Source organism: Oculina patagonica, chromosome 6 (genome assembly GCF_052425735.1).
Source record: "Oculina patagonica isolate OP01 chromosome 6, crgOcupat, whole genome shotgun sequence".
NCBI classification, from domain to species: Eukaryota; Metazoa; Cnidaria; class Anthozoa; order Scleractinia; family Oculinidae; genus Oculina; species Oculina patagonica.
This window is the reverse complement of record NC_135763.1, coordinates 35,634,441-35,653,759: the sequence shown is the minus strand read 5'-3', so window position 1 is coordinate 35,653,759 and position 19,319 is coordinate 35,634,441. Positions and strand designations below refer to the sequence as shown.

At 38.9% G+C, this 19,319-nt stretch overlaps 2 protein-coding genes and 2 pseudogenes across 3 annotated transcripts in view; 2 read left to right on the top strand and 2 right to left on the bottom strand.

Annotated features, from left to right (window-relative positions):
- The window catches only part of LOC144657233 (uncharacterized), a 39,419-nt gene that overhangs the window by 11,342 nt on the left and 8,758 nt on the right, over window positions 1–19,319 (top strand).
- Window positions 622–3,568, top strand: LOC144657251 (neurexin-4-like; annotated as a pseudogene). Its single transcript, XR_013571489.1, has 2 exons — window positions 622–712; window positions 1,632–3,568. The product of XR_013571489.1 is annotated as a neurexin-4-like (transcript).
- Window positions 4,125–19,319, bottom strand: part of LOC144657248 (lactadherin-like) — a 34,355-nt gene continuing 19,160 nt past the window's right edge. Inside the window, exons 5-9 of one of the 2 annotated variants that reach the window (XM_078517568.1) lie at window positions 6,543–6,871; window positions 6,048–6,186; window positions 5,572–5,894; window positions 4,985–5,124; window positions 4,125–4,821 (exon numbers count right to left, since the gene is read on the bottom strand). In XM_078517568.1, the coding sequence (XP_078373694.1) occupies window positions 4,797–4,821; window positions 4,985–5,124; window positions 5,572–5,894; window positions 6,048–6,186; window positions 6,543–6,871 (956 nt within the window). In that variant the 3' untranslated portion in view covers window positions 4,125–4,796. The remainder of the gene's footprint in view (window positions 4,822–4,984; window positions 5,125–5,571; window positions 5,895–6,047; window positions 6,187–6,542; window positions 6,872–19,319) is intronic. The other variant, XM_078517570.1, reaches the window with a different exon arrangement.
- Window positions 17,326–17,442, bottom strand: LOC144659027 (5S ribosomal RNA; annotated as a pseudogene).

Here is a 19,319-nt window from a genome sequence, read left to right as displayed (position 1 = left end):
TAGTATATATAATACCGACGCCTCCTTATTACGAACAGTTCACTTTGTCCTGAAGGAGACCAAACTACATATAAACTCTTCCTTTGTCAGGGGCGTAGCTAGCTTATAGACCCGTAGGCCCGGGCCTACAAATTTTTGAGCCTACTCGTATTTTTAACGTACAATAGACAAAAATTTAAGGTAATGCACTTTAAAGATGAAATAGAAAATGAAATGTTAAAATTTAGGAGCTGTCGAAATACATACAGAGCGACCAAAAAGTTGGATGGAGAGGGTATTTCCTAGGGTCTCAATCTCGAAACCTTCCCCGGCGGACCCCACAACCCCCAACCCTCAAAAAGGGGTTGGCCAAGCCAACTTAGTTTCCTTACTACAGTACTTCAACTACAGTGATCACCAAGAAGCATAGTGTACCAGTACCGGTCCATTGCAGACCAATGATCTTGGGGTTGACCTGGGATACAGACTGGGCATCTTACTTAGTGATCGCTGCCTCATATGAGGCAGGCATATAGCAAGTTTCCTTGGCGCCAGTTATCATGTGTTAGTTGTCATAGTTTTAACCTCTCTTCGTGTGTATTTTCTATGTCATTATAGACCCTGTGTTCAAGTAGCCCTTGCCCTGCGATCAAGCGATGTCAAACAGGCTACACCAGCAAAGGCTACCGCTGTGTATGTACAAACGGACTCACGGGACAAAACTGCGACGAAGGTTTTTGCATTACATTAATTGTATTTTAGTACACAATCAACAATTAGCAAACAGCATTCATTTTTTGATGTGTTGCCAGGGATTTACAACCATAAGACATGAATTATGTTCTCACATTTCTAAGGTTGATGTAAGGTACATATATTTAAGTGAGAACGAGAGGATTAAGTACCTACTTAGAGCTGACAATGAACATACATCAAAAGTAGTAGGTAAATATATACATTCAATGTTTCAAAAAAGGAAAAGCTTCTTAACTTACAAGCACAATGAAATTATAATTTATTTAATTTTTTACATATATTGACATTATGAATTGTATAAGAATCAAATTTTTGTTATTTCTTAAATGTATTAGTAAATGTTAAAACCTTTGTTGTAAACAGACAATACCTCCCTTTGGAGAGTAAGGCGAATAAAGATATACTATTACTATTACTATTCATTCATTCATTCATTCATTCATTCATTCATTCATTCATTCATTCATTCATTCATTCATTCATTCATTCATTCATTCATTCATTCATTCATTCATTCATTCATTCATTCATTCATTCATTCATTCATTCATTCATTCATTCATTCATTCATACGCTCTTTAATTTCTGATCATTGATTCTTTCGTTCGTTCGTTCTTTCGTTCGTTCGTTCTTGTTTGTCTGGTTGTTTCTTTACTTATTTATATCATTTGCATAGTCAGTTGATAATCCATTCTGCAGGTACGTTTGCAATTGGTTGATTACTATGTCAGTCGGTCAGTCGGTCAGTCACTTAATTAATCTTTTGCAGTCGGCTAGGTGGTCGTTCGGTCGGTCGGTCGATTGGTCGGTCGGTCGGTCGGTCGGTCAGTCAGTTGACCAGTGGATCGGTATGTTAGTACTGAGATGTAATGAAGTGCTTTTGTTTAAACTTTCAGGACCTCCATTTGTAGCTTTGGTCCCAGACGAAATTGCCACCGAGGAAAGAAGTAATGTCACTATGATGTGTAATGTGACTGCTAATCCCACTCATGACCTGATCACCTGGAGAAAATCGCAAGGAAGACTTCCCGACTCAAGAAGCATCGTAAATGTAAGAAATATGACCATAATGAACATTACCACAGATGACAGTGGTTCATATGTGTGTACAGCTAAAAATATTTGGGGCACCAAGTCTGCATCAGTCCAGCTTCAAGTCTACACTGCTCTCAAGTTCATCACCAGGCCCCCATCCACAGTGCTTGTGTACATTGGTCAAACATTGAAGCTGCCATGTTCCGCTTCAAGTGATTTGCAGCCATCAATCTCCTGGATGTTCGATGGAGCCAGCACATTACCTCAAGGCACGTCTATTGATGCATCCGATAACGTGATTGTTTTGTCTGCTAACTTTACTCATGGTGGTATCTACACTTGCAGTGCCACTAACTCACTTAGTTCTCTTCAGGCAAATGTCATCGTTTATGTTGAATACCCTGAAACCTGCAGCACGGTGAGAGTAAACATCAGTGATGTCAGTGGTGATTACACCATTGATCCTGACGGCGAACAAGGCGAGGCCCCATTTACCGTCTACTGTAACATGACAGCCAAAGGAGGCGTTGGAGTGACAGTTGTCAGTCATGACAGTGAGAACAGAACCCACGTCATTGGAATTGAAAAATGGGGAGGTTACCAACGTGACATTGGTTACATTGGCTCCAGTCTCTCTCAGATAAAGGGCCTAATAAACGTTTCGACTGCCTGTCAACAGTTCATCAAACACGAATGCAAAGGTTCTATGCTGAATTCGACGATTGGAATAGTGGGTTGGTGGGTGTCACGTGATGGCGCGAACATGACCTACTGGGGCGGAGCTACTAACGGGTGCGCATGCGGTATGACTGACTCTTGCGCTGATCCTTCTAAGTCTTGTAATTGTGATATAAATGATTTTATTTGGCGAGAGGACAGCGGTCTTTTGACTAATAAGTCTCACCTTCCTGTCACTCAGTTGAGGTTTGGTGACACTGGTCACGCAGGAGAGGAAGGATATCACACGCTGGGAAAATTGAAGTGTTATGGAATGATTTGAGTTTGGACATCGTATACATTTCGTCTCATACATTCAGGAAGAGGTTTCGCATTGTTGAGACAACCTAACGATATGTTCTGAATGGACAAATCTATGTCATATCCGAGTTTAATTGCACCGCCTGTATATTATGGGCCCTTGTGACTGGAGCAGGTTCTCTTTCTGTGAAGCAGCTAGAAATCAAATCGATACATGCTGTTGGGAACCTGCCTCTTTGATACAACTTGAATATGCTATTAAGAAGAGTGTGCTGCCCGCTTCCTGTAGCCCTTTACCGATTAATATACTCCGTTTGATTACTTTCTTGGAAAATTGGAAAGTACGGTCTCTAACAACCTCGTTCCCATGGCTTTTCCCTTGGCATTTTGGGAAAATTACCAAGGGAAAAACCCTGTGAAAAAGGATGGGACTCAAAGTTTTCTTTGGAAAAAAACGAAAGTGTAAGACCTTAAAAACCCCATTTGAAACTAAAACGGAACGGGTTACTTGTGTAGACCAACTATACCTCAACTTTACCTTAGACCTGTAATATAATCCATTATGTTTTAATCAAAGGCAAAGGGTAACCATTTTAAAGAGTAAACCAAAAGAACAGAATAGCAGGGTTCCTTTATCCCTCGAACGTACAAGCAAACTCATACCCCCACCATCGTACAAGGGGGGGGGGGGGGGGATGGAACCCCTCCCCGGAGTTTTTGTTATATTAAGGCGAAGATAAATCATTTTGCTTTGAGAAGAAAGCCCTTAGCTTACTCTACAAGATGATATAATTTAAATGGGCTGTGACGTCATATGACGTCACGTGACGTCATTAGAGCCGCCATCTTGGATCCGCCATCTTGGATCAAAATTTTCTTAGAAAGTCAAAAATAACGGAAATTGATGCCAATCAGCAGAATACTTATGGAATGTAAAAATAAACAAAATTCACTTCTGTTTCAAAAACGGAAAAAGAAAAAGAAAAAGACGCTTTTAGCAAGACCTACTTGATTATGACGTTGCCATGGCAACGTCAAAATCATGACACATGGTTGACATATCAAAATTTCTGCAGGACGAATGAACAGCTACTGAAAGTTATAGAGTAAAGCATTATAGAGTAAATCCTTTTTTCGAAATTTGGAAAAAATCTTATGAGGGGGTGGCATCCACCACCCTCTCCCCCCCCCCCTTGTACGTCCGAGGGTTAATCTATAGCTACTATTTCACGTGAAACGCTGAGTGTGAGATCGCGAGGGTTTGCATATATGTGGAAAGGTAAATCCAGCCGCGATTAAAATCAAACCCTGGTATTATATTTAACCCTATGCTTAAAATATTTTTGTCATACTAGTAGGTAACCTTAGATAGCAGCTGATTAAAGGTTATCTTTAATGTCATTCCTTTCAGTATTATCATAAGCGTAGCAAGTAATGGCTGACCATGCTTTTTTCCTTGCAATATAATAATAGAATAACATGTCGAACAAATTCATAAACGGCTCGGAATGTTTGATGCCAGTGACTTAAGGAAGTAAAATTTGGCGGTATCCGTGATGTATTCCGGCTGATCAATCAAAATACTTCGCTACAACCTCTAGAATTCGGTTTAGTCGTTAGTCGTTGCTGCACTTGTCTACTTCGAAATGTATAAAACAGCTAAAGGCAGCGTTCGAGCCTAGTGGCCCATCAGGCCGGAGCCTATCCCGGAGACCAGCGCTCTAACCATTAGGCTACCACATCTCCCCATTTTGAAGTGCATCAGGCTAAAAAAGCGGCGCTGTCAGACGATTGTAACATCGTTGTCCCAGCGACAGTAAACCATTATGATAACCAATCTGTGATTCTTCACCGAACCGGTATAAATAATATTAATTGACAATCATGTTTGAAATCTCCTCTTGAGAATTCCCACTCATGCACTTGTAGGCAGTGAATCCTCTAGCCAGTTTGGTGGCCAGGTACTCAAAACAATGAGCCACCCATTTAACTATGTATGTGAGTTCGTTTTCTTTGATGTATCGTATCTTCTGAAGTTCCAAAGCAAATTATGTGACGGTTAATTTTCCGTTTCTATGAAAAACGTTAATAAAAAGTCGAATTAATGTTTAAAAGATCAAACTTCCATAAGTTCAAACTTTTTTATATCGCACATCACCCAGTTTAATTGTAGACGAAATATACAGGACACCTTTACAATACGACTCTGATAGGATAAACATTAATGACAACTTACCGGTTGGTAGTGTACAGCTCTACTCTGAGACAGTTCCAGTTATATTGTTTGGTTGGATGAAAGCGAATGTATCTCGCTGACACAGGCGTTGGAAACATGTGATGGTCAACTGTGTTACTGTCAACTTCCCTGTTAAATTCCTATAAAAATACACGGGTGAGCTGATTACATCAAACTACAATGTTGTAAATTTGCAATAATTAAAATACTGTCAACATGCTCGTTATCATAACAATCATTGTTATCGTTATCATGATTGTCATCACGTCATTGTCGTCGTCACTGTCTTGCTACTGCTCCGTCTCCTCCTCCTCCTCATCATCTCTTATCCTTCCCTCCTCCTCATCATCATCCTCCTAGTTCGCCTCCTCCTCCTCCTCCTCTTCCTCATCATCATCATCATCATCATCATCATCATCATCATCATCATCATCATCATCATCATCGTCATTGTCATTGTCATTATCATCATCGCCATTCTTACCGTCATTGTTATTATCATCGTAATGGTGATCATCATGGTCATTACTGTTATAATTAAACTTTCCTTTTTATGCCTTACTTTTATAAATGCAGTTTGATCTCACCACATCAGAGCCATTTCCATACTGATATGTATTCCAAGTGTTTCCATCAGATGAAAAAGACAGCTTGAAGTGTGTAACCCATTCATTGCTATTTCTGTCCCCCTGGGTGGCGGCAGCACACACTTGCATTGTTTTCCCAAGATCAACCTGAAGCCAGTCGTCTGTCCTGTTAGGTTCTTTCGCACACCACCCATCACCTCTTACACCATTAAGTCGACCGTAAGCAGGCTGGAAATTATCGCCAAAGTAAGATGAAGCATTCATCTGATTATCAGGGACGATAACTGGACTGGCAACACCAACAGGATTATTGTGGCAATTGTCTGCGCATGTAAAAGGGTTGAAATCATGTTAGGATATAACCATGAGATACTCGGTTAATATAAAATAATAAGCACGCTGAATGAGATGGAAAATGTTAAACAAACGTCAAGCATGTACTCCAAAAAGCATTGATTGAAAAATGGCAAACTTACTCTCGATAGTGTACAATTCTACTCTGAGGCAGTTCCAGTTATGCCGCTTAGTTGGATGAAAACGAATGTATCTTGCAGACACAGGCGTTGGAAACTTGTGATGGTCAACGGTGTTACTGTTACCTTCCCTGTGAAATTCCTATTCGAGTAAAAATGAACGTTATCAAACTCAATAATAAAAAAGACTAAAGTGATAAGAGGAACCTAATTTTAGACATGCACAACTTCAGTCAGACACATATAGCAACTTGGGTTTGCTGGTCAGCTTTCTTTTTACCACCTTCACTGTGAAATTTTATAAAACACAGTTGAACATTTTTTTTAAACAACTTAAATTCGTCATCATTATCGCCATGGCCATCTTTATTGTCGTCGTAATCCTCGCGTCTTTATCGCCAAAACTGCGTCTTCGCTGTCTCTCAGAGTCAACGAATTATTAACGTCATAACGCTTTGTCTGTCATAGGCGTTTTGTATAAAAAGAAATACAGCTTACCACTTCGGAACCATTTTTATACAGATATGTTTTCCATGTGTTTCCATCAGATGATAAAGACAGCTTGAAGTGTGTAACCCATTCATTGCTATTTCTGTCTCCCTGGGTGGCGGCAGCACACACTTGCATTATTTTTCCAAGATCAACCTGAAGCCAGTCGTCTGTCCTGTTAGGTTCTTTCGCACACCACCCATCACCTCTTACACCATTAAGTCGACCGTAAGCAGGCCGGAAATTATCGCCAAAGTAAGATGAAGCATTCATCTGATTATCAGGGATAATGTGTGGACTGGTCATTCCAACAGCGTTATTACAGTTGATCAGAATTGCTATGGACAAAATGTTTTTATGCATGTGAGAAGATATGTGTATGCTTTATAACATTTATCAGTAGACGATGGAATCAAATACGCTAGCAATTTTGCCTTTCTTCTTCTTGTTCTTCGTTTTTGGGACTTTTTATATCACTTATGACAAAACATGTGATTGTTGTGGTTCACCCTTGGTACAATCTGGTATTTTACTTTGCTTTATGTAAAAGACGAAAGGAAGATGCCAAATTTAACCAAGTTAAAATAGAACACTTAAGGTAAAACATGGTCACTTTACATTTTTTTTTTCTTTTGCAGAGATGCCTAATTCCAGGTTGCTAAATAGTTGCCACTCAAAGTGATGATGCGACACTAAAAAAGTCAGTACTAATGGCTGCACAAAACGTGACATGCTTAGGAAACGACAAGTTAGAGTATCTACCATTTTAAAGCTGAAACTAGCTCCTGAAAATCCCATTTTTTCGCTTTTTGCGCTCCCTAACAAGAGCATTTTTGCGCTTTTTTGATCTGCATACAGACTACTGCAGCGCAGTTTCAGTTTAGTTTTGAAGTTCCAAAAGTAACAATTTAGTTACTTTCTTGAAAACTGACTAGTCATCAATATTAGAAAGTCCACAATACTGGGAAATATAAAACTGCCAAACTACGTATCTGAGTACTACAACTAAAACCAAACACGAATTACCTTATTATAGGAAATTAACGCGTCATGAAATTAACGCGAATTTAAGTCGCGTTAATTTTTGTTAACGTTAATTTCCGCGCCGTTAATTAAGTGAGCGTTAATTTCCATGACGTTAATTTCCATTATTTTAGCCCCAATTTTTCGTTACAGTTCAGATGTTCTTGACGCCAAGAAAAAAGCATAATTTTATCTGCCACTATCATTGATACCTTGACGAACGCTCAAAGTGGGAAAAGTACCACAAACATTGTTTTCGTTTAAGATTATACGCCTACAAGTGTTGAAATAAACTTGTTCCTGTTGTGTACGTCGCGTTAATTTCCTTCATTTTGAAATGTTACCCCCTCTTTCGCGTTAATTTCCTTTATTGGGAAGTAATTTTTCCTTCAATTCGCGTTAATTTAAGTCGCGTTTATTTCAAATACCTTAATTAACACAAGCGTTAATTTCCTATAATAAGGTATTAACCTTTGTCCCCTTGCGACTATTAGGTTAATTTGGAGGCATGGTAGGGTCTTAGTCCAAGGGGGTTTAAAATCGGTTGTTGAATCAGCCGATCCGTGCTTTTTTTTTTTGTCCCAGTCTGTCGATATTCTCCACTACGTCTTTAAACAAACTACTGATCACTACTTTGAATTTTTTTTGCGCTGCAGTGTCAATTCATAGCATGCGGAGTCTAGAATCCGGGAAAAAATTCTTAGCTGATCCGTGACTCAATTTATTTTCGAAACCCGCGAATCAGCTCAATTTATCGCAAAAGTCCGCAATCCGTGTACTTTTTAAAGCTAAATCCGCCAATCCGCGAACCTACTCGGCCCCTTAAGTCTTATAACACTATGAAACTCAGATTTGTTAAAATTCCATGAAAATCCCTTGAAAAGACCATGAACATCATTTCATGACTGGTGAATCTTGCAAAATAATTATTCATGGCCTCATCTGTGGTCATTAAATTCTCGAGAAAAAAATTAAAGTGTTTTCATGACCCATGAATTAAAAAGGAGTTGGCTTTCATGGGTCATGAATTTTCAACGAAATACCACTTAATGGAAACACACCAAAAAGTTCAATGATTAAACCATGAAAAAAATTAATGGGTCATGAAATATCATAAAAATAATCATCATGAAATTTCGTGACTTATTAATTTTCCATGAAAATGTTGATGAGAAAATGCCTTGAACAAAATCTTTAATAATTTAGCAGCAAAAGAAATGCATTCCACAATATAAAGACATGTACACTGTATACAATGGATGAATTAAATGGATTGAGCTGTTCCACTAGACCAGTGCTTTGGCCTGCATTATTTATACAGTCAACTTACTAGGACAGATCCACTTTGGGACCAGCTAGAACTGAAATAGCACGACATCAAAGTTTCTGTCTTTTGATCTACAGTTAATGAATAAGGTGGGGAAAGGCTTCTATCCATTAAAATGGCGCCGATGTTACTGTATGTGCTAATCAACATAAGGCACATGAAATGTAAAAAATAGGTCACCAAGGGTGACATGAGTCTAATGCCGTATGGCATAGTGATACAGATTGCGCGGTTTTCGTAAGCCGGTTAAAATTGGTTAGAGGTTTGTGTTCGGGAGTTTAATTTAAAATGCTTATAGCAAGCTAGGGGCATCGTGGATGATTATGGATGAAAACGAAACAGTCATAAATGTTATATGCTTCACAAAATTTAAAGTATGAACAGGAGTTGATGTTACTTCTTCCGTATTGTCCGTAAAAGCAGAAACGATTAAACATTTGGACAAGATTGCGTGACGATTTACAAAAAGCATGTTCATTACAACAAGGGTTGAAAAACTTCACATCGTTTTCTTTCAGATTTTTCACCATTTTGATGATGACTCTTGAAACAGATTTTGCAATAAAAGCACTTGAAATAGTGACTGTTACTCCATTGTACTGTAAGCACTTAGTGACAGATTTTCCTAAAAACGGGTGTAAATGCTCACGTCAATATAATGATGACCTTTTGAACGCTGGAAACTAGGCAATTATTATCGAGCTACCATACACAGGAGCGAAGACTGTTTATCATGATGTACAAATTTCGCGAATCATCACTTCCATATCAATGTAACCATTTTATGATTTTTCTAGCTGTAAGAAGAACTTAAGATCTCTGAGAGTCGTAAAAGCATGAAATTCGATTTCAGTGTATGGCAAAGGCCGGGACAGTGTAATACTGCAAAGCGGCCAAACAAACGCATTTTGATTTAGTCGCGTAACTTGATTTACATTTATCCATGTACATCTTTTATTTTTGAAGGTTTTTGTTTGCACTGTAAAGAAAAAATTGGTCAAAATTCGAATGACTTAAATACAAAAACCGAGGTAAAGTTTTCTATTTTTTAAACAAAATAAATATTTGGTCGCATTGTGTAAATAAACGCGAGTCGCCGTCGAAATATTTTTTCTCAAAGACGTCTTGCTTTTTAAGCAAGACGAAAACACAAGTGCTTAACTGAACTGAAAACGAAGATTTATTTTCACAAAAAGCTTACAAATGTCTTAACTGGAAAATTATTTCGTCCTGTTCAAGTGTTGAATAATCGTGACTTGAGAAAGAACTTTTAATTATGCGTGGGAACACGTGTCGCTGATTGGCTGTTTTTAATTGAAACTAATCGTGCGTGTCCGTACGGAGTCCGTTCTTGCAGCTGATCATTGTTTTCTACATTACAGCGAACGATTATCGATCCCGAACCATTCCCTTGGGATTGCTAACAGCTTTTTTCATATAACAAAGAGTCTAATGCGCATGCGCAAAGCGCACGCAAGCATTAGACTCAAAAATTACCAGTAAATTCAATCCATGCATGTACAGTTGAATCCCGATAACTCAAACCTTCAAGGGAAATTGACAAAGGTTCGTGATATCGGGAGTTCGAGTTCGAGGGTAAAATTATTAAGAGAATGACCCGAAGGGGAAGCAAAAAAGGTTTGAGTTAGCTATCTATAGCGCTGGAGTTCGAGTTACGGAGGGTTCGAGTTATCCAGTCGGGATTCAACTGTTTATACACTATCCAATGCATGGTACAATTTTAAAATGTTCCTACAAAAAAGCGAATAACCTTTACTTCTTTTGGAAAAATGTATTTTGATTCGGTCTATTGAAGTATCCTTGATCAGGCAGAGTATGGTCAAGTATTAAAAAGGGAATATACACTGTATCATAATCTTAAATCAAGATTAGTTCATGGGGTCAGATTATAATCCTATTTCTTTTTTACACTTAATCATGAATATAGGAACTTAATTTTTTCTGGTGAATCTCGAATAGTCTGCTAACTATGCAATGTCAACTTACTTGATTTAAAATACAGCGTTCAGCTTTCCATTAGTTCACTAACTTATCCTGTGCATATAAGTACAAAATAATCTTGACCCATTGCACTTGATATAAGAAAACTTGTAGTCTATCCTTTCAAATAGACTACGAGCAGTCCTTAATTTTCCGCAGAGTCCGTTGAGCTTGAAGCGAAAATTATTTTTCAAAGAGGACTCTGCGATAAAATAGGGACTGCTCATAGTCTACTTTCAAATGACCTTGCTATCTTAGAATTACAAGCTTACCTTACTCAATTTTAAAATTAAACAGTAGTTAACAATATGATGGTGTTTCACTCTTTTATGTTTGCAGGTTATAGAAACAAATACTGGGTGACAACTTAATTTGAAACTACTACTATACTGACCAATGTTAAGACAATGCTATAAAAACCACCATAAGGAAGGTGATGTCAGACTTAGCTCGACTTGTCAGTACATTCCTCTAATTATGAAAATGTCCACCAGGAAACACATCCAAAAACAAGAAACTTCAAACTTCAGCTTCCTGGTGTAAAGTGTATGTGTGATAAAAGTAAAAAAAAAAAACACTCGGACTCTTTGTTGAATGCTGCCTGGAGACATAAAAAGAGTACACAGTCACAAGAATGCTCGTTGGTTTCTATCAAGTATTGTGTTAATTCATTTTATTCTTCTTGATTTGCAAGGATCTGAGGAAAAATAGACCGACTTATAAAAGTTTTGAAACCGCTGAAGTATTAGGTTTCAATATAATTTTAAGGTAAATCGGAAAACAAGCTAATATTGCCGATCCGGGGACGGATCTAAAAGAAAACACACTGCACGCAGGCGAACGCTTGTATGAATGTTTTGTTAACCTGTTCATTAAACTCATACCTTTATACAAAAGAGGAGCCTTCTCCTTGGAATCCAATATTTTTTTTATAAAAGGTAGCTTCTGCTTGCAATCCTGAACCGGTGACCGAGTTTTATATCAATTAATCCCTCGTTTCGACCAGAGAACGCTTCGTTGATATCAAACAACCTCGAGCCGCCATTTTGAAAACTCGTCGCCGAGAAGGCCCTGGGGACGAGATTGTCCAAATTAGGCCCGGAAATGTCACGTGCGCGTTTAATCATTAATTTTCGTAGACCACGTGATTCGTTCAAATTGACCCCGGCATGTTATGCAAGGCTTACGAATTTGAAAGTCAAATAGGAATTAATTAAGCGCATGCATGAAATTTATTTGTACAAATGGCCTCAAAATGCTTCAAAATACGAATAAATCAATTAATCTTCTTACAGCATAAAAATGTGGACTTAAAAAGTGCAGATAAAACTCGTGAAATTTCTGTTAATGCTACCAGTTATGAAACTAAGCTAATTAATTCCTATTCACCTTTTTTTCTTTTTTACCTTTTTCTATGACAACGTTATTGCAATTAGGTGTATATATGCTGACATATATATGACATATATTGGCTGAAATATGTACCCCATCTGTCACTTAAAAGAGCTTTCTTCCTTATCTTCCTGTCCATGCTAATTATTTAAATTTTTTAAACATTTTATAGGAGGTGTGGGAAATCGACACGGAGGTTTTAGCAAACGTCTCTTGCAGTACTGCCTGTATGCCTGGGGAGCTCCTGTCATTGTCGTCTTGGTCTGTGTTGCAATTGATCATGTCAAGAAAGGATCTATCGGATATGGTAAGCGCTTTTTGAGTATAATTTAACACGGATCGATCCCGTAAAGCACAAAAGAAAATGTCACCTTTAATGTTCACTTCCTGTTACATCTAAAACGAAAGACGATTCTATTATTATTTATCGGCCAAAAACTAATTTAATTGACATTACGCCGTACTATAGAAAATAGCGACAAAATGAACAGTCTTTTCATACAGTTTAGCGTTTTGTATCTTCGTTTAAATAAACAGGGCAAGGAGGAGAGGAATGTTTCATATCTCAGCCTCGAGCTCTTCTTTATTCGTTTGTTTTGCCTGTTGCACTGCTGATGATCTTCAATCTGTATGCATTAGGACACACTGTGATTCATATCGTCAAAACTCGTAAGGTAAGGAAAAAACTGACTGACTGACTGACTGACTGACTGACTAAATGACTGCCTGCCTGACTGACTGACTGACTGGCTGACTGACTGACTAAATGACTGACTGACTGACTGACTGACTGACTGACTGGCTGACTAACTGACTGACTGACTGACTGACTGACTGACTGACTGACTGACTGACTGACTGACTGGCTGACTGACTGACTGACTAAATGACTGCCTGACTGACTGACTGACTGACTGACTAAACTGACTAAATGACTGCCTGACCGACTGACTGACTGACTGGCTAACTGACTGACTGACTGACTAACTGACTAAACGACCGACCGACTCATGCAGGTTAATTGTCAGGTTAAAATACAATCAAAAGCCACCTTTGAAAACAGCCAGTAAGAAATGGCAAAACTATAGTGAACGGCACGCTCTTGTATCTTCACTTTTGTTGCTTTGTTTTATTCTTTTATTAAGAGTGTGCCCGTGAGAGAACAGGGCAGAACCAGGTAACAGGTGATACAGCTTATATCACCGATTCCGCCCAAACTTAGCATAAATGTTGGGTATGGTGAGCTATTTACTGTGACAAAACATCAGCTCAAAATATTTTATTCTCTTCAAGTTATGGCACATTTTGCAAAAATGGCCATTTTTCACTAATTTATGCATATTTAATTAGCTGACTTTGATTGACCAGTTCCACAAGAAAAAACGACTTCTGAAAATAAAATTCACTGCACTATATTCTGTGGTTATTAGGCTTTAAGTACAATAATTCACTTCAACCGTCCGATTTGATTTCTTCTCCTCAAACGGTCTCTTGGAAGGTACACATTTCGTACTGTTGGAAATAGCCTTTAACTAGTGCCCAATATCTCCCATGAGCAACAACTTATATAATTATTTTTACATGGGTAACAAATCCATCATTAAACTTTACAAAAATGCACAAAATGTCTGGGGACTTAAATTTTATTATTTGAGGAACTAAAACACGTGACTTAACATTTCTTGCTATTTCATCAAAATTCACCGAAAAAGAAGCCATTTATTTGCCTCAATTTGGCAAAAATCGGTACGAAATAGATAATTAATAAATCTATAAAAAATCAAAATATTGGCAAAGAAAAGGCAGTTAGGACATTTTTCGGAGCGTTTTCAGAGCCTATATAATTCGGCAATGTTGTGATAGCAAATATAAAAATAGCAGCGAAAGATTTTCTTCACAAGCTCGCTCAATTCAACATTTAGGCACATCAAAGTTAAGAAACAAGAAAGTAATACTACATACATGCCACTTATCGACACACAGATGCTTTCTTTTGAAGAATTTGTTCTTCCTCGCTGCACTTCGATTCTTCGATCGATCTCAATTGACATGTACTGTTGCTTTGAGGCGCGCTGAACTTAGTCAATCCATTGTGGTTCATCCTTCGTGAAAGGTGTAAAGAGGTTGTCAATAAAGTCATTCAAAGAGCTGTTCAAAGTTCACGGAAGGACACTTCTCTCAGCCAGTTTGAATGAAATAAATTTAACTGGAAAATAAACAGCCGCCATGTTGAATTTCTACCTTTGAGCCTGCCGTTTCAGTCAGCGGTACGGCCGTTCACTGGGCATCACGCGTCCATCACGCGTGACCACACGCGCGATCATTTGCTTTTCCTCCGCGAGTGTTCGTTGAATGCGTTTGTGATGAAAATGAGAATATTTTCAAATTGTCGTAGGGAAAACAATTTCCTCCGCTACAGCTTGACGTGTTTACCGCAATGTGATGCTGAACGAACTCTAGGGTGCTTGCCATTTGTTGGAGAGAACCGGTTGGAATTGAAAGGCTTCTTTCCAAAATTAGCAAATTAACCGAAATAGATGTCGCTTACATTTGTAGCTCAGTTTCCTGTTATTTCTTTCCGTTGGTGGGAGACCTAAAGGATGGGAGACTAGAACTGGGAAACCTTACAAATGGTAAGAAAATTTCTGACGTTCCGTCAATTTCCAAAAAGATTTTCCAGAAAAAATACTGTTCCATTTGACTTTCACCGAAACAGAGTTCTTGATTTTTATGTTCAACGGTCGGCATGCACGGCACCAATCAATAATTGTTAATGTTCCAAAATGACGCTAAATGGCGGGATAAAACTGCTCCGACGCCTCGGCAATACTGCCTTTTTTGAGGGGTGGCACCCTGAAGAAGGCAGTATTGCCGAAACATTGGAGCAGTTTTATACCGCCATTTAGCGTCATTTTGGAACATAAACAATTATTTTTAGCATAAAAGACGCTACACAGTCAAACAAATCGAAATGTCAACGTCTCCTAGTTACTTTCCAGACATTTGTATTTTTTATTGCTTGCTCAAATTCCCCTCCCCTGACGGAAATAGGGATTAATACCGCGCATAACGATTACATTTTTTGACCAAATTCCCCTACCCCCGGGGCATAAATGGGGAAAAATGAATAACTCAGCAAAATTGGAGAATAACGTTTAAAAGTAAGTAAAGTCTGCTTCGAGCCTAGTGGCCCATACAGGCCGGAGCTTATTCCGGTTTCCATAGCATTAAGCGACTAGGAGTATTGCTACTCCCCCCTGGATGGGATGCTAGTCCATCGCAGGGTTACCCCCAGCAGTAAATTCGCCGGTACCCATTTATACACCTGGGTGGAGAGAGGCACTGTGAGAGAAAAGTGTCTTGCCCAAAAACACAACGCAGCGCCCCGGCCAGGCCTCGAACCCGGGCCGTTCGACTCGGAGGCGAGCGCGCTAATCATTAGGCCACCGCGCCTCCCACGAGAGAGAGAATAACGTTTACCACGGAATAAATCACTATCCGGTGGATAGCGCGGTAGGTTTTGTAATCGTAGCAGGTGGTCTTTCTTGCGCAAGTGCTTTAGTTGGGGGAGCGTCTGTGCTGAACTGAACAAAGTATTCACGTACGAAATGCCTTTAGCGACGCAGTCTATATGGCGCAGCAAATATATACATATATCTATAAAGGTGTGAATGTAGAGAGAGAAAACAAAAAAGGAATAAAACGGGTTTCCCTCGCGTGGACCTCGAAGAAGACAGAAGACTACCTGTGCTGGTTGAAACATTAGCTAATAAGTTTTGCCTTCTTGCGTAGTCCTAGTCTTGCAATAAATTTGTTTAGTTTTAATGCGGGGTTTAAGCTCTCTACAAAAGTCTGCATTCGCGTCTTTGTAACTCACATAGCCACTTAAATTGAGTCGGTGATGAAGAAAATTATCATTTGAAGCCGCAATTCGTCACTTGCAATGTGGGCATTCAGGAGGAAAAATTTGTCCCCATAAAAGCCCTTTTCTAAAAAAAACTGCAGTAATGACGTTTATCGGTAAATGGACAGATGGAGAACTTTGTGGGATCCCGAAAAAGAGAGTGGGTACAAATTCAGTCTCCTAGCTGCAAAGTGTAATATAATATAGACGATTTGAACAGAAGGAATAGATGTACACAGGCCAGGCTGACAACCTGACCGCCATTTCTTCGAATGTCCATATTCACCCCCTCCCCCACCTCCCAAAAACACAGAAACAACAAAAACAAAAAATAAAATACTAGTTTTAACCTGATATAAGATGGAAAAAACTTGCTCTGATTATTTAATGGTTTCCGACATTTCAGAGCTAATTTCAGGGCATCAAAACTATTGCATCGCATACATTACACTGCATCCAGTGTATTTCTCATCAACTATTTATCAAAAAAATTCAATGGAGAAGTTGAAAAAAATTCTCACTTTTACAAGAAACGCACACTACTTATAAGGCTAAGATCAAGCCCCGGTTGAACGAAAACAAACATTTGCGGAGGAAAAGCAAATGAACACGCGTGTGTATAGCTGTGTATAGCTAGGGTGACCCTATTCGGCGGAATGGCGGAATGATGGAACGGCACGGTGGAATGGCGGAATATCCTAAAACGCGGAATGGCGGAATATCCTAAAGCGGAATGACGGAAAATAAAGGGATGACGGAATATCTAAAAGCGGAATTGTGAAAATTAAAAAAAGAGATTAAAAAGAAAAAAAAAAAAAAAAAGAAAAAAATGCTAACTTTCAGAGACGAAAGGCTAAAATGTCGTAATAGATACTTTTACTAAGAAAGCAACTTTACAGCGGCTGCTAGAGTAGAAAATAAAAAAGTAAAATAATAACGAAGGGTTCTTACATATCTTTTTTAATCTTCGAGGACGTCGATCTGGCCGGGATTCGGTAGGATACTCGAGTGATCACTGGGAGGATTCGTAAAATTACAGCGGTTCGTCCCGTCGAGACATGAAATGTATGCCGAAGTTCTTTAACGAGCCGTTAGAAAGAAAAGAAAGGGCCTGAAATTATGAGTCGTACTGAGAAATTAAAAAAGGAAACCCACAACAAGGGGTTTCCAGATGGTCACCCATCCAAGTACTAACCCCGCCCAACAGGGCTTAACTTTGGCGATCAGACGAGAACCAGTGCTTTCCTTGTGGTATCAGTCCCAGACGAAGAAAGACTTACAAGAGTCATGAAATAAGAAAAAACTGGTTATATGGATCTTTTGAACGATGATTTAAGTGGATTTAATGTTATAAGCTGATTTACGCGCTCTTTCTGATACACTGAAAACGGTTCTCATCCGATCGCCAAATTAAGCCTGTTGAGCGGGGTGTACTTGGATGGGTGACCATCTGAAATTTTTGGTTTTTTTTTAATTCTCAGTACAAATCGTTTTTCGGCCCTTCGTTTTCTTTCTAACGGCTTCGTTAGCGTCTTCGGCTTTGTCCGGGGACGCCCGGTGTTTCCTCCCAGTCGATCCTCAGTTCCTACCTCGTCCCGGCTCAGTCGACGTCCTCAGGATTTTAAAAAAGATATGTGCCTTCGTCTATGGGTATATTACTGTTTTCTGATTTTCTACTGTGCGCCGCTGAATTGGCTTTTCTTCGACGATCAATAATACTATCTTCTTAGCGACATTCTTAGCTTTGTCTCTGAGAAGTTAGCAGTAATTTCCTTTTGTTTGTTTGTTTTTGTTGCTTTCCTTCTTTTTTAGTTTCAAGCGTAGGACCCTTGTTTTCCGCGTTTTACGCCTCTCGTATTCCCTTCCCCCCGCCGTGCCGTTCCATCTTCCGCCATTCCGCCGTAGGGTCACCCTATACTTGTTAGGTGTGTATATCTGTGTGGGCTAGGCTATGTATCCCCTCTATGATTCCCTTTTTAGGATTTATAAAAACTATATATGACTACTATAATTGTAATTATTGCCTCCCCTTTTTTTTCTCTGTTTAGCGTCGTCCGACCGACCCAGATTTTCGCGTTTTAAAAAAAAAAAATAAAGAGGGGGAATAATATTTTATTGTTTATCCTTTTTACGCTTTCTTTTTAGTGTCGATTTTTCCTTCCTCTTCCGCCATTTCTTTGTACCTTCTTCTTTTTCCGCACGGACTTTGCTGAGGTACCGGGCCTCCTAGTTCCAACTCCTTATCCTTTTTTTTTTGATTTTTTTTTTTTTCCGACCGCGACCCTCAAAAACAATACGACGATAAACGAAAAAAAAAGGGATGGCCTTACCATATAAAACCACATTTGGGTACATTATATTACCATATATAGTACCTCGTGCGGCCGTACCGCTGACTGAAACGGCAGGCTCAAAGGTAGAAATAAAATGGCGGCTGTTTATTTTCCAGTTAATTTATTTCTCAAAGCTGAGAGAAGTGTCCTTCCGTGAACTTTGAACAGCTCTTTGAATGACTTTATTGACAACCTGTTTACACCTTTCACGAAGAATGAACACGTGTATTGGCTAAGTTCATCGCGCCTCAAAGCACAGTATCAATTGAGATCGATCGAGGATCGCAGTGCAGCGAGGAAGAACAAATCCTTCAAAAGAAAGCATCTGTGTGTCGATAAGTGGCATGTATGTAGTATTACTTTCTTGTTTCTTAACTTTGATGTGCCTAATGTTGATTGAGCGAGCTTGTGAAGAAAATCTTTCGCTGCTATTTTTACATTTGCTATCACAACATTGCTGAATTATATCGGCTCTGAAAACGCTCCGAAAAATGTCCTAACTGCCTTTTCTTCGCCAATATTTTGATTGTTATCTATAGATTTATGCTTGATTAGCTTTTCGTCAATTTTATGCATTGAGGCAAATAAATGGCTTCTGTGTTTCGTTGATTTTGATGAAATAGCAAGAAATCGTTAAGTTACGTGTGTTTAGTTCCTCAATACTAATAAAATATTGAAGTCCCCAGACATTTTGTGGCATTTTTGTGAAGTTTAGAGATGGATTTCATTACCCATGTAAGAATAATGTATATAAGTTGTTGCTCATGGGAGATATTGGGCACTAGTTAAAGGCTATTTCCAACAGT